At 47.0% G+C, this 16,762-nt stretch overlaps 1 protein-coding gene across 1 annotated transcript in view; it reads left to right on the top strand.

Annotated features, from left to right (window-relative positions):
• LOXHD1 (lipoxygenase homology PLAT domains 1) overlaps positions 1-16,762 on the top strand; it is a 247,851-nt gene that overhangs the window by 159,514 nt on the left and 71,575 nt on the right. The window contains exons 26-30 of the mRNA XM_029059328.1: positions 5,261-5,423; positions 6,967-7,121; positions 7,968-8,177; positions 9,775-9,916; positions 11,325-11,533. Of these exons, the coding sequence (XP_028915161.1) occupies positions 5,261-5,423; positions 6,967-7,121; positions 7,968-8,177; positions 9,775-9,916; positions 11,325-11,533 (879 nt within the window). The remainder of the gene's footprint in view (positions 1-5,260; positions 5,424-6,966; positions 7,122-7,967; positions 8,178-9,774; positions 9,917-11,324; positions 11,534-16,762) is intronic.

Here is a 16,762-nt window from a genome sequence, read left to right as displayed (position 1 = left end):
ACGGCACTTTTGTGTATATCTGTATTTTTATTTAATTGTATTGATCTCTCTTTATATTGATGTCTGCCTCCCCTCCTCTAGACAGTGAGCTAGTTATGTGCAGGGAATGTCAGTGTTTATTGTTGTATTGTACTTTACCAACCATTTAGTATAGTGCTCTGCACACAGTAAGTGCTTAATAAATGCAATTGAATGAATGAATGATGCTCTATAACAATCAGGCAGTGGTATTTATTGATTGCTTACTATGTGCAGAGCACTGTTCTAAGTGCCAGGGGAAGGGGAGGGGTAAAATCCAACAGAGTGTGGATGACACATTTCCTGCCCCCAGCGAGCTTCTATCTGGAGGGGAGAGTCAGGCATTAATACAATTAAATAACTCTATACAGACCTGATCCTTATTTCAAGAAGTTTCTCATACTCTGGTCAGCCACCATTTCCAAGCAGCCACTTCTGGAGCGGAGCGTCCCACAGTGATTTGGGAGGGGAAGAGTTAGTAAAAAAAAAAAAAAAAAATCTAAGATTTCTGAAGTATGTTTTCAACTGTAGATGAGATGGTGATAATGCAGAAACTGAGGCACAGGGAGGCCAGCATTCTGCCCATGGTCACATGGTGAATGGTGGTGGTAGGATTAGAACCCAGCTCTTCTGTTTCAAGTGCTCCATCCACCCCATAACAGCACCTCTCAGATGGGTTTCCATCCATTGTACCTACTACCTGGGAGGTCTTCCTCTCAATCTGGGAAATGGACAGCTCAGGAAAAGAAACAACATGGCTCAGTGGATAGAACATGGGCCTGGGAGTCAGAAGGACCTAGTTTCTAATCCCGCCTCCACAGTTTGCCTGCTGTGTGACCTTGAGCAAGTCACTTTACTTCTCTGGGCCTCAGTCACCCGATCTGTAAAATGGGGATTAAGTTTGTGAGCCATAGGGGCTGTGTCCAACCTGATTCATCTTGTATCTACCCCAGTGCTTAGAACAGTGCTTAACACATAGTGCTTAGAGTCATTATTATTATTATTATTGTTCTCTAGGCCTTCGTTATTTCACCTGTAAAATGGGGATTAAGATTATGAGCACCGCGTGGAACAGGGACTGTGTCGAATCTGATGATCTCGTATCTACACCAGTGCTTAATGCAGTGCCCGACACATAGTAAATGCTTAACAAATACCATTTTTAAAAAAAAGAAGAAAAAGCAGCAGCTGCCAGAGCAAGTGGCCAGGCAGTATTTAAATCAGACATTAGTGAGGGAAAGAAGCAGCAACCGTGGAAAATCACAGGGCACGAGAGCCGGGAGAGAGGGAGGGCCGAGGGAGGAGCACAGAAACCACAGTTTTGCTGAGCTTTCTGCTTCCTGCGGGGGAGGAGAAAATAGCTGAGCCGTGCTTGATGCAGCTGTAGCCATCCGCAAGATATTCAGCCACCAGGATGGCTGAGAGCTGCGTTCCCCGATTCGACTGTGAAGACCGGATCTATGTGTGTCTATAGGTGGCGGAGGAGAAATGAGGTCAGTACCACTTCAGAGCCCATTGGAAGCACTTGTCGGGGAAGTGCACCCAGCTTCACAATGAAGTTCTGTGTGACCCGGGAGTTACCCCCGGTAATTATGACCCGATCGCAGCAGCCTGAGAAAGAAGAGAGCCTGGTATCTCAAAAGACTGTCAGAGCACTAATAGCTCAGGGCCACAATCCAGCTCTAATGAAACCAATCACATTTATTATCAGCCAAATGACTTTACAGCCATTACCAGGAAATGGCACCAGAGGGACACCTAAGAGGAGGCAGTTGTGGCTGAGCACTGTGACTTTGCTCCCTGCTCGTCACCTCCGGCTTCCAGCTCTCCATCTCCCCTAGGCCTGCCCGACTACCTCCCCACACCCAAACACGACAGTCCCACCGCCCTGGGCAGATCGGGACGGTGAAGGAAATCGTATTTCTTGAGTGCGTCCTGGCTTACTCTGTGCAGAGCACTGTGCTAAGCGTTTGGAAGAGTACAGTGGAACAGAGTTGGTAGACATTTTCCCTGTCCACAATAGGCTTACTGTCTGGAGGGGAAGGCAGACATTGATATAGATAAATAAATTAGCACCAGAGTCCCATACGTGCTGTGGGATGGAGGGAGAAGTGAATAACGGGTGCAAATCCAAGAGGGTGATGCAGAATGGAATGGGAGAAGAAGAAATGAGGGCTTAGGGAAAGCGTCTTGGAGGAGATGTGCTTTTAATAATGGTGGTATTTGTTAAGCGCTTACTATGTGCACAGCACTGTTCTAAGCGCTGGGGGAGATACAGGGCCATCAGGTTGTCCCACGTGAGGCTCACAGTTAATCCCCATTTTACAGATGAGGGAACTGAGGCACAGAGAAGTGAAGTGACTTGCCCACAGTCACATAGCTGAGAAGTGGCAGAGCCGGAATTCGAACCCATGACCTCTGACTCCCAAGTCCGGGGTCTTTCCACTGAGCCACGCTGCTTCTCTTTGAATAAGGCTTTGAAGTTGGGGAGAGTGATTACCGGTGGAATATGAAGAGGGAGGACGTGAGTGAGAGGTCGGTGGCGAGATAGATTAGATTGAGGTACAGTGAGTAGGCTGGTATTATAGGAGCGGTGGTGGGCTGGGTTGGAAAACAGGGAATTGGACAGGAGGTTCTTGAGGAGTGGGGAAACATTGTAGAGTAATGATTTGGGCAGCAGAGTGAAGTAAGGACTGGAGAGAGGAGAGACACGAGTCAGGGAGGTCAGCAAGAAGACTGGTGCAGTAATCAAGGCAGGATAGGATAAATGTTTGGATTAATGTGGTAGATGTTCGGATGGAGTGGAAAGGAAGGATTTTAACCATGTTGTGAAGGTTGAACTGACAGGATTTGGTGACAGATTGAATATGTGGGTTGAATGAGAGAGATGAGTAGAGGATAGTGCCAAGGTTACGGGTTTTTGAGAAAGAGAAGAAGGTGCCGTCTACAGCGATGGGAAAGTCAGGAGAAGGACAGAGTTTGGATTGGAAGATCAGGAGTTCTATTTTGGATGTGTTAAGTTTTAGGTATCGGTGGAACATCCAAGTAGAGGTGTTCTGAAGGCAGGAGGAAATGCGAGATTGCAGAGAAGGCGAGAGATCGGGGCTGGAGATGCAGATTGAGAATCATCCACATAGAGGTGAGAGTTAAATGGAGGAGGTGTAGATGGAGAATAAAAGGGGATCCAGAACAGAGTCTAAAGGGATTCCTACAGTTAGAAGGTAGCAGGCAGAGGAAGAGTCTGTGAAAGAGACTGAGAAGGAGCAGCCAGAGAGGAGAATGAGGAGAGGATAGTGTCAGGGAAGGCCAAGTTGGATAGCCTTTCTAGGAGAAAGGGGTGATCGACAGTGTTGAAGGCAGCTGAGAGGTTGAAGGAGATTAGGATGGAGCAAAAACTGTTGGATTTGAGAGGTCAGTTTCTGTGGAGTTAAGGGGACGGAAACCAGATCGGAGAGGCTCAGGGCGAGAATTGGAGGAGAGGAAGTGAAACCCCTAAAATGCCACCCAAAACCTGTTTGCTCTCTCAGATCAGAAACTGCAGTGGAATGTTCGGTGGCACAGGAACAGGAGGTAGCTTTATCCCACCAGCAGATTTAAACCCAAGATGTTGACGGCATGACATCCCATATGACTTCCTGTACCACCCAGGGGATCAGAGTTGCATTTTTCAGCCACCACCCTTCGTATGATGGGGCCTAGACCCACCAATTGATTAATGGCATTTATTAATAATTACAGTAAGCACTTACTATAAACCAAGCACTGAACTAAGCTCTGGGGTAGACAGAAGATCATCAGGTCCCATATGGGGCTCAGTCTAAGTAAGAGGGAGAACAGGTATTGAATCCCTATTCCGCAGAAGAGGTAACTGACACACAGGGAAGTGACCTGACCTACCCAAGGTCACGCAACAGACCAACGGTGGCAATGGGATTAGAATCCACATCCTATGGCTCCCAGGCCCATGCTCTTTCCATGAGGCCACACTGCTTCTCAAGCACTTCTGTGGGCATTATGCTAAGCACTTAGAAAAGTCCAATACAATGGAGTTGGTAGATAGGAGCCCTACCTGCAAAGAGCTTGCAATCTAGTGAGGGAGACAGACATTAGAATGCGAGTTGCTCAGCAACAGGATGTACTATCCAGAGACAAGGAAATGGACGACTGAATGAATAGATCGCCTCTAAAGAGTTCTTTCCAGCATAAATCATCTATAAATAAATCACGTCGTCGGTTTGATTTGGTGGGCAGTTGGAAAAGCTAAAAAGAAGCATGGCCTAGTGGATAGAGCATGGGCCTGGGAATCAGAAGGACCTGGATTCTAATCCCAGCTCTGCCACTTGTCTGCTGTGTGACCTTGGGCAACTCCATTTAAATTCTCTATGCCTCAGTGACCTCATCTACAAAATGGGGATTAAGACTGTGAGCCTTACATGTGACATAAACAGGGTCCTTCCTGATTAACTTGTATCTAGTCCAGCGCTTGGTAGAGTGACTGGCACATAGTAAGCACTTCACAAATACCATAAAAGAGGAGTGCTCTCTTTATGGTTTCTCTCAAAGGAATGAACTCCTTGTGTTCTTTTACACTGTGAAGAGTGGCATAGCCGAGTGGAAGGACCACAGTCCTAGAGGTCAGGAGGACCTGAGTGATTAAACAGCAGTCTGTCCCATCTCTCCTTTAAACCACTGGAAATAGTCCTGTCTCTGCCACCTTTCTGCTGTGTCATCTTGGGCAAGTCACTTAACTTATCTGTGCCTCGATTACCCTATCTGTAAAATGGAGACTTTGAGCCCCCTGTGGGACATGGACAGTGTCCAACCTGATTAGCTTGTGTCTATCTACCTGAGTATTTAGTACAGTGACTGGAACATAGTGAACACTTAAATACCTTTTTTTTAAAAAAGGACTAGCCTTCTAATCCTGGCTCTGCCAGTTGCCATCTGTGTGACCTTGGGCACGTTACTTTTCTTCTCCGTGTCTCAGTTTCCCCATCTGTAAAATGGAGATTCAATACCTATACTCCCTCCTTCTTAAACTGTGAGTCCCATGTAGGACAGTGTCTGTGTCTGACCTCGTTATCGTGTATCTATCCAAGTGCTTAGTACAGTCCTTGACCCATAGTAAGTGTTTAACAAATTCCACATTCACTTTAATAGAGAGAGGCCCCAGAGCTGAAGAATAGTTGGTTGCTGAATTCCCCCTGTTGATGACTGCATTTTTCCTTCCACGTGCATCCAGGGCTCGGAAACTCTGACATTCCCATGCGATCGATGGCTGGCATCCTCTGAAGATGATGGAAAGTGTATCCGAGAACTGGTACCCTATGATATCTTCACAGAGAAACTGGCCAAAGATGGGGCCTTGAGACAGTTCTACAAGGAAGTGGAGGAACCGCTTGACAGTAAGGGCCATGACAAATGCTACTCCAGCATTCTGTCTGTCGCTCAAGCCATAGAAAAAAGCCATTTTGATAATACAGTGAATTGCCTCATCATCCAGGACCTTTTCCTGCACTTCTAACTGAGGGAGAGGAGGGGAAATTCCAGTCAGTCCATTTTATTCTTTATTCCGTGGAATGGTGGCTTTTACTGCTTCCTACTCTTCTGAATGTACACTCTCCTTTCTGCCTTTCACCACGAAAGCCCACAACTATGGATTGAAACAATCCATATTTTTAGCCCTCGGGCTTGGAGAGGAGGAAGGCGGCGGGGGCAGGAGAGCGTGAAGACCGGGATGGGGCGGGCATGGTGAACCAGGCCGGGAAGGTCACTTACAGTGACTGATTAGAAACTAAATCTGGCAAGAGCCATCATCCAGGGAGCAGAAGGCCAGAAGCCACCTTCGATTGCAAAAGAAACTCAGATGGCTAAAGAACTCCACTTTGTTCCACTCTGTTCTTCTCTTTTCTTTATGGTATTTGTTAAGTGTTTACTATGTTGCAGGCACTGTTCTAAGCACTGCGGTAGATACAAGCTAATCAGGTTGGACACAGTCCATGTCCCATATGAGACTCACAGTGGTACTTCCCACTTTAGAGAGGAGGGAAATGAGGCACAGAAGAGTGAAGTGACTTGCCAAAGATCACACAGTAGACCAGAGGTGGATCAGGGATTAGAGCCCAGGTCCTTCTGACTCCCAGTCCTGTGCTCTGTCCACTAGACCATGCCACTTCTTGATATCTCCCTGTATTCATTCGTTCAATCAATCATTCATTCAATCATATTTATTAAGCACTTACTGGGTGCAGAGCACTGTAGTAAGCATTTGGGAAAGTACAATACAACAATAAACAGTGACAATCCCTGCCCATAATGAGCTCACAGTCTAGAGAGGGAGAGACAGACATCAGTACAAATAAATAAATTTACAGATATATACATAAATGCCATGGAAGTGGGAGACAAGGGAAGAGCAAAGGGAGGGAGTCAGGGCAAAGCAGAAGGGAGTGGGAGATGAGGAAAAGTGGAGCTTAATCTGGGAAGGCCTCTTGGAGGAGATGTGCCTTCAGTAAGGCTTTGAAGGGGGGGAGATTAATTGTCTGTCTGATTTGAAGAGGGAGGACATTCCAGGCCGGAGGCGGGAAGTGGGCCAGGGGTCGGTGACGAGACAGTAGAGATCAAGGCATAGTGAGAAGGTTAACACTAGAGGAGCAAAATGAACAGCCTGGAATGAAGAAAGAGAGAAGGGAGGTGAGGTAGGAGGGGGCAAGGAGATGGAGTGCTTTAAAGTCAATAGTGAAGAGTTTTTGTTTGATTTTTGTTCTTTAAAGGAAATACCCCGATTACACCTGGGTCGTGATCCATCAAAGGGGAAACTGACCCGCCCCTCAGATGCAAAAGTCTTGGCTTCTCTTGGCTTTACGGTGGGGGGGGTGGTATGTTGCCAACAGGAGGGCCTGGTTTTATGCTGTTGAGATGGCTTTTTTTCCTCCTGTGTTTGTGCAGTCATCCTGTACTCCGTGGCGATTTATACTGGAGATATCCCTGGGGCCGGGACCGACGCCAACGTCTTCATCACCATCTATGGGGATTTGGGAGACACCGGCGAGAGGTTCCTCGGCAAGTCAGAAAACAGCATGAACAAGTTTGAAAGAGGAAAGGTACAACCAACTGGCAGGCAGAGTCAGTCAATCAATTGGTCGTGGTATTTACTGAGCGCTTACTTTGCACAGAGCACTGTACTAAGCTCTTGGGAAAGTACGACAGAATTAGCAGAACCGTTCCCTGCCCACAGCGAGCTTGCAGTCTAGAGGGGGTGACAGACATTGATGTCCCGGCAATCAATCGACGGTATTTATTGAGCACTTATTATGTGCAGAGCACTGTACTAAACTCTTGGGAGAGTATGATACAACCAAATTAGCAGAAACGTTCCCTGCCCATAATGAGCTTACAGCCTCCCCTGGTGCAGAGTCCTAGCTGGAAGCCATTTTGTGATGGAGGTAAGGAGCTGGGACTGCTCTGTTAGAAGGACCGCTTCTCAGATCCGTAGTAGATAATAATAGTTTTCATTCCTTCAGTTTTCTTCCCAGGATTTAATGCTCAGAAGCATTTTGGTGCTCCCGAGCAACAACATTTTGCGTTTTTTTTATGGTATTTGTTTAGCGTTTTCTATGTTTTCTATGTCAAGCACTGTTCTAAACACTGGGGTAGATTGAAAGTAATCAAGTTGGATACAGTCCCTGTCCCACATGGGGCTCACAGTTTAAATCAGAGGGAAGGGGGATTTAATTCCCATTTTATGGATCTGGTGAGTGGGACATAGAGAAGTTCAGTCACTTGCCCAAGGTCACAAAACATGCAAGCGGCAGAACGGGGATTAGAACCCGGGGTCTTTGACTCCCAGGCCCTTACCCTTTCCACTAGGCCACGCTGCTTCCCTTGACATACCCAAAGACGTAGGAGGGCTCATCCTTAACATCAGGTTCCCTGTCCGGATTTCCTAGGATGATACTTTCATCATCGAGGCTGCCGACCTTGGAGTCATCTACAAGATCAAGATCCGTCACGACAACAGCAGTCTGTGGCCTGACTGGTACCTGGAGAAAGTGGACATCTGGAATGATACAAATGAGGATGAGTTCCTATTCCTGTGTGGTCGTTGGCTCTCCCTGAAGAAGGAGGACAGGAGGATCGAGCGCTTGTTTTACGAGAAGGTACGAGATGGTTCCGATCCTGCCAAGGCTATGAGTGAGACCTGATGATCTGACACTTTCTTTGGGGCAGAGGCTTAATAAAAACCATAATTAAGGGCTGGACTCCGCCCCCAACTCCTCAGCTCTAAGACTGGGATTCAGAAGCCCAAAGGCAAACAGAGATAGATTCAGAACACGTTCTGGTGCTCCTCTTTGCCTCACCTATTTCAAGCCTGGCCTCTCTTTGGAAGCACCGTGGCCTACTGGAGGGGGTGTTGTCCTGGGAGTCATAGGGCCTGGGTTCTGGTTGTGGCTCTGCCAATTGCTTGCTGTGTGACCTTGGGCAAGTCACTTACCTTCTCTGTGCCTCATTCATTCAATCATATTTATTGATCATATCCATTAGGCCGTGCTGATTTAGCCTGGCCGTACATTTTTGGTCCCATCTGGAATCCACCCTACTGGAAAGAGCATAGCCGGAGGAGTCAGGAGGAGATCTGGCTTAGAGAAGCGGCGTGGCTCAGTGGAAAGAGCCCGGGCTTGGGAGTCAGAGGTCATGGGTTCGAATCCCAGCTCTGCCACTTGTCAGCTGTGTGACTGTGGGCAAGTCATTTAATTTCTCTGTGCCTCAGTTACCTCATCTGTAAAATGGGGGTTAACTGCGAGCTTCACGTGGGACAACCTGATTACCATGTATCTACCCCAGCGCTTAGAACAGTGCTCTGCACATAGTAAGTGCTTAACAAATACCAACATTATTATCTGGCTGCTAAATCCAGCTCTACTATTTGCCTGCTTGTGAGACCTGGGGCAAGTAATAATGGGGATAAAATGACAGGATTCCTCAAACCTCTGAGGCACGCCCAAGAAACAACCCCAGAAGAAAGATTGATGCTTACTGTAATACTGCGATGCTCAGAGATTGCTGTGGACAACAATTCTCAGTGTATCCAAATAATAATGTATTTTATAATGTTGGTATTTGTTAAGCATTTACTATGTGCAGAGCACTGTTCTAAGTGCTGGAGTAGACACAGGGGAATCAGGTTGTCCCACGTGGGGCTCACAGTCTTAATCTCCATTTTACAGATGAGGTAACTGAGGCACAGAGAAGTGAAGTGACTTGCCCACAGTCACACAGCTGAGAAGTGGCAGAGCTGGATTAATCTAGGATGGTTTCATGGAGGAAGTGGATTTTTAGTAGCTTTATAAAAGAGAGGGAATTGGGTTGGAGTGAAGGAAGAAGAATTAGGTAGGTCCTCCCTGCCTCTCCCTTCCTCCCTCCCCTCCTCGCAGTCATTTTGCAGCACTGCAGCACCTGGGCGTAGCTGGGAAGGAGAGGCAGGAAGTTGATTCTGCTCCAGGAATTTCCAATGGGCCTCTGAGTAGGAGGAGAAAAAAATGGGAAGAGAGGAAAGGAAAAGGGGGATCCTGGATTACCCACTGTGGGCAGGGAACTCATCTACCAACTCTATTGTATTTTACACTCCCAAGTGCTTAGTACAGTGCACTGCGCATGATAAGTGCTCACTAACTACCACTGACCGATTGATTGCCTGAGGCCCATTGGGAGCTGTTGGATGTTGATCTCGCAATATTTTCTCCTCTCTCCAATCAGGAATATGAAGGCGACCGGAGCAGCAACTACAGCTGTCCTGCAGACTTCTGGGAGATCACCCTCAGCTCTAAGATGAGAGATGGAGAAATCGACGTTGACAATGTGAAAGGTCCCCTGGCGAACTACATTCAGGAGGGTCCCTGTAAGCTTCTGCCCCCCACCTAGGGTGGGTTCACTCTGAGCATGGGGGCATTAGGTGGCGAATCTACTCCATCGGGACCTCAGAACACCCTGCTGCCTTGTCATTCGTTCATTCAATTATATTTACTGAGGGCTTAATGAGTGCAAAGCACTGTACTAAGCACTTGGGAGAGTACAATAGAACAGTCACATTTCCTGCCCCAAATGAGTTCAAAGTCTAGAGGGGGAGACGGTCATTAATATACATAAGTAAATAACAGATATATACATATGTGCTGTGGGGATGGGAGGGAGGATGAATGAGGGGGAGCAAGTCAGGGCAATGCAGACGAGAGTGGGAGAAGCGGAGAGAAGGGCTTAGTCAGGGAAAGCTTCTTGGAGGAGATGTGTCTTCCATGAGACTTTGGGGGAGAGCAATTATCTGTCTGATATGAGGAGGGAGGGCATTTCAGGTCAGAGGTAGGATGTGGGCAAGAGGTCGGCGCCAAGATAGATGAGATCGAGGCACAGTGAGAACGTTAGTGCTAAAGGAGTGAAGTATACAGGCTGGGTTGTAGTAGGAGAGGAGCAAGGTGAGGTAGGAGGGGATAAGGTGTTGGAGTGCTTCAAAGCCAATGGTAAGGAGTTTCTGTTTGATTATGTCCTCGGACGTTAGCTAGAGCAATGAGCCTCATCATGTCATCTGGCACCCCTGGCATCCTGGCATGTGCCCAGATGAAGGCAGGGGAGCCCTTGTCCACACCCTCAAGCCAGAGGCAAGTTCTAGGCCTGAGTTGTCCTGGAGTTGCAGATCCAGGCCATCCACAGGATGGGAATAAGATCCTGTATGGAGTCACTGCGGAGGGTCAGAGGTCATTTCAGGAGCCTTCTAAGGAGTCCTATCCATGGGTGGGGAGAGAGTGTGAAGGTTTCTGGGAGGAATTGTACTTTTTAAAAATTATTTATTAAGAGTTTACTCTGTGCCAGACCCTGTACTAAGAGCTAAGATAGATATCTGACCAGATTGGACACCGACCCAGTCCCACATGGGGCTCTCAGTCTTAAAGCCTATTTTACAGAAGAGTTAACCGAGGCACAGAGAAATTAAATGATCCGTCCAAGGTCGCACAGCAGACAAGTGACGGAACCGGGATTAGAATCCAGCCAGGTCCTTCTGACTCCCGGGCCTGTGTTCTATCCACTAGGCCTCGCTGCTTCCCTGAATCCTCAGGACCCTCCCTGAATAGATTAGTATCTCTTCAACCTTCCTATCCCTGCTCCTCCCATGGCCCAAACCCCAATACGGACCCCAGATCTAGCCCAGGTTGTGCAGTGGGGGGCACCCCACCAGTGAGTAGACCCATCCAGACACACAACAGTCACCTCAACTCTTTAAAGATGACGAGGACGTATCTAAATATGTGTTGCAGTGATCCCATACCACGTGACCATCACCACGGGCAAAGACCGGGACGCGGCCACCAACAGCCGGGCCTTCCTCGTGGTCATCGGCGAGGAGGAGGCGCAGACCAAGAGGATGTGGCTGGATCACCCCAAAGGAAAGAAAGGGTTTGGCTCTGGCTCGGTGGAGAAGTTCTACGTCGTGGGCCTGGATGTCGGGGTGATCAAAAAGATGGAGGTGCTGCCTCAGCTCCCCAAGTTCCTCACTTCAGGTTCCCCAGCCTCACCATGGCCCATGTCCACAGTAGCAGAGGAAACACCTGGAAAGAGTAGCTGGATTCTGCCCTTATATACATATTATGGAATTTGTTAAGTGCTTACTGTGTGTCAAGAACTGTTCTAAACCCTGGGGTAGATATAAGAGAATTAGGTGGGATGCAGTCCTGTGGGGCTCACAGGAAGAGGGAGAAGAATATTCCACTTCACCCAATCCATCTCCCCGCTGTCGGTATAAGGAGGATAGCAACTGTGGTGTGTGCCCTCTCCCAACCCCAATTTGGGAAAATGCACGGCCCAGGGGTGGGGAGGGGTTTGGGGAGAATTGAAGGGACAGGAAGGACGATATGCACACCCAAGGCGGCAGATGGCTCAGATTTCCACTGCCATCAGCATCCTTCTTCACATTTTCCCTTCCTGGTGCCAACTTTTCATTTTAAGGACAGACTAATTATTATAGTAGTATTTTTATAGTATTTCTTAAGTGCTTGCTGTGTACCAGGCACTGTACTAAGCCCTGGGTAGGTACAAGCTAATCAGATTGGACACAGTCCATATCCCACATGGGGTTCACAATCTTAATCCCCATTTTATAAATGAAGTAACTGAGGCACAGAGAAGTTAAGTGTCTTGCTCAAGATCGCATAACAGACAAGCACTTAAGGGCTTACTATGTGCCAGGAAGTCTTTGAAGCACTGGGTAGATATAAGATAATGAGGTTGGATACAGTCCATGTCCCACATAGGGTTTACAGTCCTAATCCCCATTTTACAGATGAGATAACTGAGGCACAGAGAAGTTAAGTGTCTTGCTCAAGATCGCATAACAGACAAGCACTTAAGGGCTTACTATGTGCCAGGAAGTCTTTGAAGCACTGGGTAGATATAAGATAATGAGGTTGGATACAGTCCATGTCCCACATAGGGTTTACAGTCCTAATCCCCATTTTACAGATGAGATAACTGAGGCACAGAGAAGTTAGGTGTCTTGCCCAAGGTCACATTACAGACAAGCACTAAAGGGCTTATTATGTGCCAAGAACTGCACTTAGGATAGGGGTCATTTCAGACCATTCCTGTTCCATTCATTCTATCATATTTATTGAGTGCTTACTGTGTGCAGAGCACTGTACTAAGCACTTGGAAAGTGCAATTCAGCCACAATGAGAGACAATCCTTGCCCACCATGGCCGCACAGTCTAGAAGAGGGGAGAGAGACATCAAAACAAGTAAACAGGCTGTTCCCCAAGTGGATCACAGCCTAAGGAAGTGGGAGAAGGGCTATTTAATCCCCATTTAAAGATGAGGAGTCTGAAGCACATGGCAGTTAGTGACTCACTAGGGGTCACACAGCAGTTAAGTCGAGGAGCCAGGATTAAAACTCAGGTCTCCTGACTCTCAGGTCCCCGTTCTAAAGCGAAGGGACTTAGGCTGGGAGTGGAGATAGAGGTGAGGGAATGCACAGTGGGATTTGGGTGAGGGCTTTGAGGAGCAAACTGGTCAGACCCAGTTTTGGTTATTATCAGCCTGACTTGGAAGCTCTCCGGTGTTGTCAGAGGCTTGAAAACAGTGAGACTGTGAGCCCGGTCCAACAGCTCTGGCCAGAGTCAGGGATGGAGGTGATAACAATGACTCCCCGCCTCAGCTGGAAGCTTGTTGGGCAAAGGCGCCTATCTCCCCATGGACTTTTGGATTTTTTTGTCATTTTTATGTTTTGTTTTTAATGGGTTTTGTTAAAAGCTTACCATGGGCCAATACTAGGCTCTAGGGTAGATCCCAAATAATTGGGTTTGACACAGTTCCTGTCCCACATAGGGTTCCCAGTCTTAATCCCCATTTTACAGATGAGGTTCATGAGTCCCAGAGAAGTTAAGTGATTTGCCCAAGGTCACACAGCAATGAGGCATTTAAACACTTACCTGCTAGCACTGCAGGTAACACAGGGGTAGATACACCATAATCAGACCAGACAATGTTCCTGTTTTGCATGAGGCTCAGGGTCTAAGCGAGTGGGAGAACAGGGATTTAGTCCCCAGTTTATGGATGAGGAGTCCGAGCCACATGGCGGTTAATTGACTGACTAGGAGTCAAACAGCAGGCAAGTGGTAGAGCCGGCATTTAAGGTCTTGTCAGCCTGGCTTGGAAGCTCTCCGGTTTTGAGAAGCAGCGTGGCTCAGTGGAAAGAGCCTGGGCTTGGGAGTCAGAGGTCATGGGTTCAAATCCCGGCTCTGCCATTTGTCAGCTGTGTGACTGTGGGCAAGTCACTTAACTTCTCTGTGCCTCAGTTACCTCATCTGGAAAATGGGGATTAACTGTGAGCCTCACGTGGGAAAACCTGATTACCTTGTATCTACCCCAGTGCTTAGAACAGTGTTCTGCACATAGTAAGCACTTAACAAATACAAACATTATTATTGTTATTTTGTTGGAGGCCTGGCAAGAGTGAGGCTGTGAGGCCAGTCCAACAGCTATGGCCAGTGTCGGGGAGGGAGGTGACAAGAATGACTCTGCCCCTCAGCAGGGAACTTAGTGGGCAAGGGCACCTATCACTCCATGGAGTTCCGGATTTTTAGCCTTGATTTTTGTTTTTTGTATTTTAATGGTATTTTTTAAGCACTTACTATGTGGCAATACTAAGCTCTGGGATACATACAAAATTGTCGGGTTGGACACGTCCCTGTCCCACATAAGACTCACAGTCTTAATCCCCATTTTACAGATGAGGTATCTGAGGCCCAGAGAAGTTAAGGGACTTGCCTACGGTCACACAGCAGACAAATGGCAGAGCCGACATTAGAACCCAAGGCTTTTGAAGTCCAGGCCTGGGCAAGGTCCACTAGGCCATGCTTCTTCTCACTAATAGCACCAAAAGCTGTGGGAGGCCTCTTTCCTGCCAAAAGGGGAGAACAGGAGGGCTAGAAGTGAGAGATTTCTGGGACTCACTGTCCTAAAGATGAAGGAAGAATCACCTGAGAACGTTAGACTAGTCAGTCAGTAAGTCAATTGTATTTATTGAGTGCTTACTGTGTACAGAGCACTGTACTAAGCATTTGGGGGAGAGTACAGTATAACAATATAACGGATATATTCTCTGCCCACGATGAGCTTCCAGTCGAAAGGGAGACAGTTTAAATAAATAAAATTACAGATATGTACATAAGTGTTTGGGGCTGGGAGAAGGGGAATGAGTAAAGGGTCTTGGGACACCATAAGCCCACCCTCTTCCCTCACCCTGGCCTTTCTGGAGACTGACTGAGCGATCCTTAGCTCTGTTTATCCGCCCAGAGTTCCGGGCCTACCCCTCACGGCCTCAGCTGTCAGAAGAGACTGTCAGGGTTTGATCGTCTATCGGATTTTCCCGTCCTTGCATTCACCCGGCCTGCCCCGTTGGGTTTTATAAATTGCCTGCAGCGAGATCAGTCTCTCATGTAATTTCCTGCCTAAACATGGAAATTGTTTTTCACAGCTTCCAGAGCCCTGACTGGCTCATGGAAGAGAATTACCCAGAGCTTTGTGGGAATTTCTCTATCCTTAATATTTTTATTTCCAAGCTATAATTTGAAATTTCATTAAAAAAATGCAAAAATCTCAGCTTGGAACACAGGAACTTTTCTGGCTTTTTTTGTGTGTGAGATAGCAAAGATAAGACAGGGCTCAAAACTCAGCTGTTGAGTTCATCGGACCTTTCAGGGTCTTTTGAGCTGTCTCCCAGCGCCTCTTCTTTCTGGGGAGAAATCTTTTCATAAAATGAGAAGACTATAGCAGGAAGCAACCTCAGGGGTCATTTAGTCCCTTCTCTGCCTTCAGAGAGGACATACCAAAGCTCCCAAGGAGGAGATTTCGCTACATTTATTTATTCATATCAGTGTCTGTCTCCCCCTCTTATAATGATAATAAGGATTATTATTATGGTATTTGTTAAGCCCTTACTATGTGCCAGGCACTGTAGACTGTAAGCTCGCAGACAGTAAACGCTCAATAAATATGAATGAATGTGTGAATGAATATATTCCCAGTCACCTATTCTTCGACTGAACAGCCCTTACTGGAGAACATTCTAACCTCCATCCCTCCTCCTGCCACATCAGCCTATTTCCTCTCATTCTGTCACCAGACATATTGCGAAGTGGCTGGGCATTGTCCACTGCAATAACTCAGCATCTGTTTTGGCTGTTTTACCTTGTATTGGAGTGTTTTCTATAAATTCCTCTTTTCCATCCTGTAATATAGGCATTGTAGAGAAGCAATCAATCAACATAGGTTACAGTCTAATGGAACACTTCACCCAGTGATATTGGAATCCCCAGGGGCTCTTTGGTCGCCAGGGGTACCTCAGCCCAAGCCCTCAACTGAAGTGAATCTCTATAATCCGCTCTTTCCTCTTCATCCAAACTGCTACTATGTTGATCCAAGCTCTTAGCCTATCCTACCTTGACTACTGCATTAACTTCCTGGCAGACCTTTCTGTCTCCTGTCTTTCCTCACTCTAGGTCATAATTTCCCCAGCTGTCCGGATTATTTTTCTAAAAAAAAAATTTTAGTCTACTTCTCCCCACTCCTCAGAAACTTCCAGTGGTTGCCCACCCACCCCTGCATCAAAAGGAAACTTCTTACGATTGGCTCTAAAGCCCTCAATTATCTTGCTTCCTCTTATGGTAACTCACTGATTTCCTTCTACAACCCAGTCTGTATGCTTCACTCCTCCAGTGCCAACCTATTCACTATACCTTGATCCCATCTTTCTCGCCACCAACCCCTTGCTTGTCTCCTCACTCTGGCCTTTAACTCCCCATTCTTGTATGACCAGAACACCACCCTCCCCACCTTCAAAGCAATATTAAAGTCATATCTCCTACTTATATCCTGACTAAGCCGTCATTTCCTCTAAACACTTTCCCTACTGGTGCACTTGTCTTTGTGCTCTAAGTACTTAGTGTATATATCTGTATTTAATTTTGATGTGTGTCTATAATAATAATAATAATAATTGCAGTATTTCTTAAGTGCTTACTATGTCAGGCACTGTACTAAGTGCTGCGGTAGATACAAGATAATTTGGTTAGACACAGTCCCTGCCCCATATAGGGCTCACACTTTAATCCCCATTTTACAGATGAGGTAACTGGGATACAGAGAAGTGAAGTGACTTTCCCAAGGTTACAGAGCAGACAAGTGGTGGAGCTGGGATTAG

Source organism: Ornithorhynchus anatinus, chromosome 3 (genome assembly GCF_004115215.2).
Source record: "Ornithorhynchus anatinus isolate Pmale09 chromosome 3, mOrnAna1.pri.v4, whole genome shotgun sequence".
NCBI lineage: Eukaryota > Metazoa > Chordata > Mammalia > Monotremata > Ornithorhynchidae > Ornithorhynchus > Ornithorhynchus anatinus.
Note: the sequence above shows the minus strand (reverse complement) of the source record. Positions and strands in the feature narration are given on the sequence as shown.